The sequence below is a fragment of the Phalaenopsis equestris genome, unplaced genomic scaffold (genome assembly GCF_001263595.1).
Source record: "Phalaenopsis equestris unplaced genomic scaffold, ASM126359v1 Scaffold000421, whole genome shotgun sequence".
Taxonomy (NCBI): Eukaryota; Viridiplantae; Streptophyta; class Magnoliopsida; order Asparagales; family Orchidaceae; genus Phalaenopsis; species Phalaenopsis equestris.
The window spans coordinates 681554-690387 of NW_018164862.1; the positions used below are offsets into that span (position 1 = coordinate 681554).

Here is an 8834-nt window from a genome sequence, read left to right on the forward strand (position 1 = left end):
CGAGCCACGAATCCCTTCGCACCTGTTCGAGGAATACCTCCACGAAACTCCTGTTCACGAAATAATCGCGTCTGCTCGCCTCCTGCACCCTGCCGAACTCCACCTGTCGTAAAATCTCCTGCGACGAACCGACAAATTTAACTGGTCGAATTCCTCAGATTTTCTGCAAAACAAAACTCCTGTTCGCGGTGGACAGCCTCTGTTTCCCACGGATTGTTGAACCTGTCTCTGATACCAATTGTTGTGAAATTAGCGGAATAAAAACAGGAAACTCCAAAAGAAACTCCAACTCCCTAGATATGAGCCATATCTAACACTTTCCAAGTCTCAATAAAACTTTTGTGGTATGCAAGCAAAGATCCAATTAAAAAATTATGAACCATACACATGTTAGATTATATAATACATAATATAAATATTATAATAAATTGTACAATTTATGAAGGGAGAGATGTCAATAAAGACTAGAATGAAGGAGCTTCCTTCGATGAAAAGTTGGTTTCCTCTTATTAAATCTTATTAACTATGAAGAGTAAAAAGTTATCATAATCTTCTTAATTTATTTCACATTCCATCTTATACTTATAAATAAAAAGAAGACAATAGAAAGTTATAGGTAAGGCGAAGAAAAAAATAAAAACAAAAAGTTAACTTTAATTACAAATGTCAACATCTTTTATTAAAGCACTAAAAAATAAGGCGAAATACAAAAGTTATGGATATATATGTTGATATAAGAACTTGTTAGATAAAGTGTAAGTGTAGACATCTTAAGCATGGTAATTAAAGATGATTTAATTATTTCAAGAGCATAAATTTATTAGTTCATTAATCAATATATAATCAAGTACGTACAAATATCAATAAAATAAACTATGTTAAGAGCGACAGATAACTTTATCCACAATTAAGCATGCCCATGCTTAGAAATTCACTACACAACCTCCTTTTGAACCAAAATCCTTCTTCATAATTGCAAAGTAGCCTTACATCCATTGCGTTCTCATATACATATAAAAAATATAATCAAAACACCTTAGATAATTGTCGATAAGATTTAAAGGCCTCTTCAAAATTTCTATAAAACCTTTATGATATGTAAGGCTAAATTCAATTAAGAAATTATGAACAATCCATATTCATCTGCTAGATTATGTAATATAGAATATCAACATTACAACAAATTATTCAATTGATGGAGAGACATATATCACCAAAGAATATAATGAAGGAGATTCCTTCGATGAATGCTTGATTTCCTCTCATTAAACCTAATAATATTAAAGAGTAAAACCTAATCATAATATTCTCAATTTATTTCCCTTAAAACCTAATAAAACACAAATTGATTAATTTTTTTATGAGAAAAGAGTTATGAGAAAAGAGATCATCGAGAATGTAAAGATTGTAAGGTTATTCCAAGTAAAAATTTAAGTACTCAACATCGATTATTGGTTCTGAGTTTTAAGATGAGGAATTGTAAGATAAAGAATATGATGAAACATTGTCATATAATTAAATTGGGGTGCCTAAAAGATCCAAATAAAATTATTTTTATGAGTAAACTTCAAGATTTCAAGATTTGAGATTTTCATGAAGAAGCTGAATCTATATAGGATAAAGTAACAAGTATTATTAAATAGGTGACAAAAGTTATTCTTGGAGAATCAAAATGAATAGTTTTTATAAATAAAAATAATTTGTTGTGGAATAATAATGTGCAATAAATGTAAAAACTTAGAGAGCTGGAAAAATATAAGGTAGCTTGTAGGGAGTCTAAGTGAACAATTCGCGACGCAAAAAATTCTGCTTTTAGTGATTTTTAAAATATATTAGATATATATATATATATATATATATAATTTACTCAAATAAAATGTATTAAAGGTGAAAATAAAAAGTGTTTTTCTTAGAGTGACATTCAACATACTTTTCGATGAAGTTTTTGAAAAATAGGATCCACATAGGGATGTTAATATGTTTAATAAATTTTTTTTTACCATTGCATTAATAAAAAAGAAGTTAAGGAAGCTTTAAAGAAAACCAATGATGGAAAATTAGTAGGACCTGATGATATCCTTATTGAAGTGTGGAAATATTTAGGAGAATTGGGCGTTTCTTTGCTCACTAAACTTTTTAATATTATTTTAAAAACTAAAAAGATGTTCGAGGAATGCAGGAAGAGTATATGTCCTCATTGTTAAGAATAAAGAGGATACACAAGAGTGTGCACATTATTGAGGAATTAAGTTGACGTGTCATACCTTAAAATTATGAGAGAGGGTAATTGAACATGGGTTAAGTCATGATATAAAGACTTCACATAATTAGTTTGGATTTATGACAGGCAGGTCAAGTATGAAAGCTAAACATTTATTGAGAGGTTTCATCCAGAAGTACATAGAAATTAAGGAGGAACAACATTTGATTTTAGTTAGTTTGGAAAAAAGTTACAATAAGCTCAAAGAGAAGTTCTTTGGTGAATTCTTGAGAAGAAAGATGTTGATATGCCTTTTATTCAATTCATTAAAGATATGAAACTAGATTTGTTACTTTTGTTCAAACAAAAGAAGAATTGACCAAGAATTTTCCTATTTTAGCTAGATACATTAGTGATCTGCTTTAAGCCCATATATTTTTGCTATAGTTATGGATGCTCTTACTGGACATTTGCAGGAGAATGTACCCTGGTGTATGTTTTTTTGCTGATGATATACTGCTTTTGGATAAGACTAGAAAAGAGTTCAAGAAAAACTTGAATCATGGAGGTCTACATTGGAGTCTAAAGGCCTTCGTTTGAGTAGATGTAAAACCGAATACATGAAATTTAATTTTAGTTGTAGTAGCTCTAGTGGTATTGGTAGAGTTGTAACTAAGGGTCATAAATCATAAAAAATGTGAACATTTTATATATCTCTGGTCTATTGTTTAATGTGATGGTGATATAGTTGGGCATGTTATTAGTAGAATTCAAGTTTGTTAGTTGAAGTGAAAGAATGCATTGGCCTTTTGTGTGATAAAAAAGTACCGCTTAGACCTAAAGAAAATTATTAGAAGATGGTGGTGAGACCTGCAATGTTTTATGACATAGAATTTTGGGCTTTAAAAGAGAAGCATAAAACAAAGTTAAGTGTTGCTGAGATGAGAATGCTTAGGTGGGTGAGTGGCTTGACACTTAGAGAAATAATGTGAAACGAATCTATCTGAAAAAGGGTTGGTAAAGCACCAGTGGAAGGTTAGATTAGAGAGAGTTGTCTTAGATGGTTGGGCACATTAAACGTCGACCATCTGATGATCTGAATAGAATAATAGATATTTTTTTATTTGACTTATGTTAAGAAAGGCAAAGATAGACCTAAAAAGAGTTGGGCATATTGTATAAAAATAATTTTAATCAATTATAATTAAATGAAAATATGACACTCAATTGGACGCAATGGAGAAAAATGATTCATGTAGCTGACCCCACTTATTGGGTTAAAAGGCTTATTATTATTGTTTGTATTACACATTCCATCTTCTACGTATAAACACAAAGATCGCAAAAGAAAAAAAAAACTTTTCAAAATTGAGTTAGATTAGACACATTGTAACTAATATGAATTAAGCATACTAATCATTTTTTTTTTTGTACAAGCTTTGTATTAAAATAGATAATATATTATATCGTAAGAAATATAATTTTAATATGATATAATATATGAAATTACAAAAAAATAATTTAATGAATTTAATGAAATAGGAATCAAGTCCAAATTAATTAACTACAGCATAACGTCATTATTTATAGCCACGAAAATTAGTATATTAGTTTCATAATAAAAAATTGAAAATATTAATATAGAGTAAAAAATGTGTTAAAAAGCTTTATAAATTTCAAAAAGAAAACTCTTAAAAAATTTGTCGAATAAAATAAAGTTTAAAGTGTTTGCTATTTTTTTATTAATTAACTATTAAAATTTTTAATTGGTAAGTTATAAATATAATCATATGACTATGAACTTTAAGCTTCCAAGATGTGTATATATATAATAATATTAAACTTAATTTCATTAAAATAAATAAGAAATACTAATAAATCAAATAAAAATAAACAATTCCGAGTTAATTTTAAAAAACTAGATAATCTGAATAACCTAAGAACATAGCTTAAACTGCTGAAATCTTTCGTCTCACATAAAAGTGAATTGCAGCTTCTGATGCATTAGATTTAGATAAGGTGGCATATATGTAAAAATGAAAATCTTGGTGTTAGATATGTAAATACGTAGGCATTAAGTGGTATGCATGTAAGTTTTCCTCGAGAAAATCACAAAGTTGCAATGCCTTAGCGAAAGTAGCGGGACGATCCCACTCAAAATTAAAAGTTGCTGATGTCAATTAGATTTCTGATGGCCATGCCATTGTTGACAATCTCAACGTCGACCTGGTCCTGTTTGCCAACTCTCAATCCCAACCGTTGGCTTCCATCATCAAACCTTGAACGGTCAACGCAAGTTTTAAACTTTTAGCTCTTCTTAATCTACTATTTATACTCCTTTGAGGACTCAGAATTCACTCACAGCTTCCTCATCCATTCTTCTTAAACATTTAAACATAGATTCTTTTTCTATACGCCTAAACTAGTTAAGCTAATGGCTTCTCAGGCAATTGACAGCCACAGGGAGGGCGCCGAGGTCTTCTATATATATATATATATATATATAATTTACTCAAATAAAATGTATTAAAGGTGAAAATAAAAAGTGTTTTTCTTAGAGTGACATTCAACATACTTTTCGATGAAGTTTTTGAAAAATAGGATCCACATAGGGATGTTAATATGTTTAATAAATTTTTTTTTACCATTGCATTAATAAAAAAGAAGTTAAGGAAGCTTTAAAGAAAACCAATGATGGAAAATTAGTAGGACCTGATGATATCCTTATTGAAGTGTGGAAATATTTAGGAGAATTGGGCGTTTCTTTGCTCACTAAACTTTTTAATATTATTTTAAAAACTAAAAAGATGTTCGAGGAATGCAGGAAGAGTATATGTCCTCATTGTTAAGAATAAAGAGGATACACAAGAGTGTGCACATTATTGAGGAATTAAGTTGACGTGTCATACCTTAAAATTATGAGAGAGGGTAATTGAACATGGGTTAAGTCATGATATAAAGACTTCACATAATTAGTTTGGATTTATGACAGGCAGGTCAAGTATGAAAGCTAAACATTTATTGAGAGGTTTCATCCAGAAGTACATAGAAATTAAGGAGGAACAACATTTGATTTTAGTTAGTTTGGAAAAAAGTTACAATAAGCTCAAAGAGAAGTTCTTTGGTGAATTCTTGAGAAGAAAGATGTTGATATGCCTTTTATTCAATTCATTAAAGATATGAAACTAGATTTGTTACTTTTGTTCAAACAAAAGAAGAATTGACCAAGAATTTTCCTATTTTAGCTAGATACATTAGTGATCTGCTTTAAGCCCATATATTTTTGCTATAGTTATGGATGCTCTTACTGGACATTTGCAGGAGAATGTACCCTGGTGTATGTTTTTTTGCTGATGATATACTGCTTTTGGATAAGACTAGAAAAGAGTTCAAGAAAAACTTGAATCATGGAGGTCTACATTGGAGTCTAAAGGCCTTCGTTTGAGTAGATGTAAAACCGAATACATGAAATTTAATTTTAGTTGTAGTAGCTCTAGTGGTATTGGTAGAGTTGTAACTAAGGGTCATAAATCATAAAAAATGTGAACATTTTATATATCTCTGGTCTATTGTTTAATGTGATGGTGATATAGTTGGGCATGTTATTAGTAGAATTCAAGTTTGTTAGTTGAAGTGAAAGAATGCATTGGCCTTTTGTGTGATAAAAAAGTACCGCTTAGACCTAAAGAAAATTATTAGAAGATGGTGGTGAGACCTGCAATGTTTTATGACATAGAATTTTGGGCTTTAAAAGAGAAGCATAAAACAAAGTTAAGTGTTGCTGAGATGAGAATGCTTAGGTGGGTGAGTGGCTTGACACTTAGAGAAATAATGTGAAACGAATCTATCTGAAAAAGGGTTGGTAAAGCACCAGTGGAAGGTTAGATTAGAGAGAGTTGTCTTAGATGGTTGGGCACATTAAACGTCGACCATCTGATGATCTGAATAGAATAATAGATATTTTTTTATTTGACTTATGTTAAGAAAGGCAAAGATAGACCTAAAAAGAGTTGGGCATATTGTATAAAAATAATTTTAATCAATTATAATTAAATGAAAATATGACACTCAATTGGACGCAATGGAGAAAAATGATTCATGTAGCTGACCCCACTTATTGGGTTAAAAGGCTTATTATTATTGTTTGTATTACACATTCCATCTTCTACGTATAAACACAAAGATCGCAAAAGAAAAAAAAAACTTTTCAAAATTGAGTTAGATTAGACACATTGTAACTAATATGAATTAAGCATACTAATCATTTTTTTTTTTGTACAAGCTTTGTATTAAAATAGATAATATATTATATCGTAAGAAATATAATTTTAATATGATATAATATATGAAATTACAAAAAAATAATTTAATGAATTTAATGAAATAGGAATCAAGTCCAAATTAATTAACTACAGCATAACGTCATTATTTATAGCCACGAAAATTAGTATATTAGTTTCATAATAAAAAATTGAAAATATTAATATAGAGTAAAAAATGTGTTAAAAAGCTTTATAAATTTCAAAAAGAAAACTCTTAAAAAATTTGTCGAATAAAATAAAGTTTAAAGTGTTTGCTATTTTTTTATTAATTAACTATTAAAATTTTTAATTGGTAAGTTATAAATATAATCATATGACTATGAACTTTAAGCTTCCAAGATGTGTATATATATAATAATATTAAACTTAATTTCATTAAAATAAATAAGAAATACTAATAAATCAAATAAAAATAAACAATTCCGAGTTAATTTTAAAAAACTAGATAATCTGAATAACCTAAGAACATAGCTTAAACTGCTGAAATCTTTCGTCTCACATAAAAGTGAATTGCAGCTTCTGATGCATTAGATTTAGATAAGGTGGCATATATGTAAAAATGAAAATCTTGGTGTTAGATATGTAAATACGTAGGCATTAAGTGGTATGCATGTAAGTTTTCCTCGAGAAAATCACAAAGTTGCAATGCCTTAGCGAAAGTAGCGGGACGATCCCACTCAAAATTAAAAGTTGCTGATGTCAATTAGATTTCTGATGGCCATGCCATTGTTGACAATCTCAACGTCGACCTGGTCCTGTTTGCCAACTCTCAATCCCAACCGTTGGCTTCCATCATCAAACCTTGAACGGTCAACGCAAGTTTTAAACTTTTAGCTCTTCTTAATCTACTATTTATACTCCTTTGAGGACCCTCCCAGCACTCAGAATTCTCCCACAGCAAGCTCATCCCTTCTTCTTAAACCTTAAATACTTTCTACATAAACTTTCTAATTAATTCCATGGCTTCTCAGGCAATCGAAAGCCACAGGGAGGGCGCCGAGGTCTTCAAGGGAGATGAAATCTGCAGGAAGAAGTCGATTGAGTTGCTCGAAGAGCTCTGCCTTCCAAAGGGTCTGTTTCCCTTGGAGGACATTGAGGAATTCGGCTATAACCGTACTTCTGGTTTCATCTGGCTGATTCAGAAGAAGAAGAAGGATCATGTCTTCAAGCAGATTAAGAGAGCCGTGTCTTATGCTCCGGAAGTGACTGCCTTTGTTGAGAAGTATAAGCTAAAGAAGATGACTGGCGTTAAGACGAAGGAGCTCTTGCTATGGCTCTCTGTTGTGGAAGTCTATCTTGAAACTCCAACGTCTGAGAAACTCACCTTCAAAACTGGAACAGGACTCTCTAATAGCTTTATTGCTTCTGCTTTCGAGCTGTAGAGCTATCTGACAAACATTACTGCATTACACATGTAATGAATTATGTTATGAGCCTTTTTTTTTCTTGAGTTTTTCATGTGATGCCCTGTATCAGGTTTACTTGATTGTAGCTTTGTGTTTCTTAATGAAATATTATTTTGCTTGTTAATCTGTTAAACAATTCTTGGATGCAAGCAGTTTTCTCGAACTGAGCCCCACAATAACTAAGATATAGCCAACTGGTCCTAGCAATTACAAAAGAAGACTTTATGTAAAATAAGAAAAACGGTGAACATTACAGTTTTGACTTTCAGCGTCCACTTGCGAAACTGTGAGTTTTGATAAAGTTACATAATTCCGAACCAGCAACATTAGAAATAATTAATTGCTATTTTAGCGTGGTTTCATTTAACTTTGATATTTTGTCCTATTCAACTTATTTATTTAGCTTAGGTTCGAATAATCATAATAAATTAAACCAAACCATTTATGCAACCTTATTTAACTATAAATCTGTGTAGTGACTTTTATTATAGCTTAAGTGCTTGATTAGGTCACGTGAAATTACAATACTTTGATTCTTAATTATAATTCCATGAAGTATTTTAATGATCAACCTCGTATTATCCTCACTGAATCACACGATTCATGCAACTTATTTATTCTCAATTTCTCCCACAATTCAAGGTATCTAAACTCTAAAACCTCACCATTCTTGCTCATCTTCTTAGGAGTAGGGTGCCATAAAATAAGTAATAATCAGCGGGTCATGCCTTTTTGTCGATAAATCCCAAACTTTAGTAATGCTCCCAATGAGATTTCAAATTTGTGCTTAATTTAATATTATTTTATTGACTAATTTATAATGCTAGAAATGATATTAAGCCAAATTAAGTTTAAAATCAAATTCATACATCTAATTTGTCCATAAATTATATATATATATATATA

At 30.3% G+C, this 8834-nt stretch overlaps 1 protein-coding gene across 2 annotated transcripts; it reads left to right on the plus strand.

The window, feature by feature from the left end:
• Window positions 1-4572: 4572 nt before the first annotated feature.
• Window positions 4573-7985, plus strand: LOC110027255. 2 transcript variants are annotated; one of them, XM_020728604.1, is made up of 2 exons: window positions 4573-4676; window positions 7524-7985. In XM_020728604.1, the coding sequence occupies exons 1-2, from the start codon at window positions 4635-4637 to the stop codon at window positions 7902-7904; spliced, it is 423 nt and encodes a 140-aa protein (XP_020584263.1). In that variant the 5' UTR covers window positions 4573-4634; the 3' UTR covers window positions 7905-7985. The 2 variants fall into 2 exon arrangements, with proteins under 2 accessions (XP_020584263.1, XP_020584262.1); XM_020728603.1 differs by lacking the exon at window positions 4573-4676 and having other exon boundaries at window positions 7431-7985.
• Window positions 7986-8834: the final 849 nt, after the last annotated feature.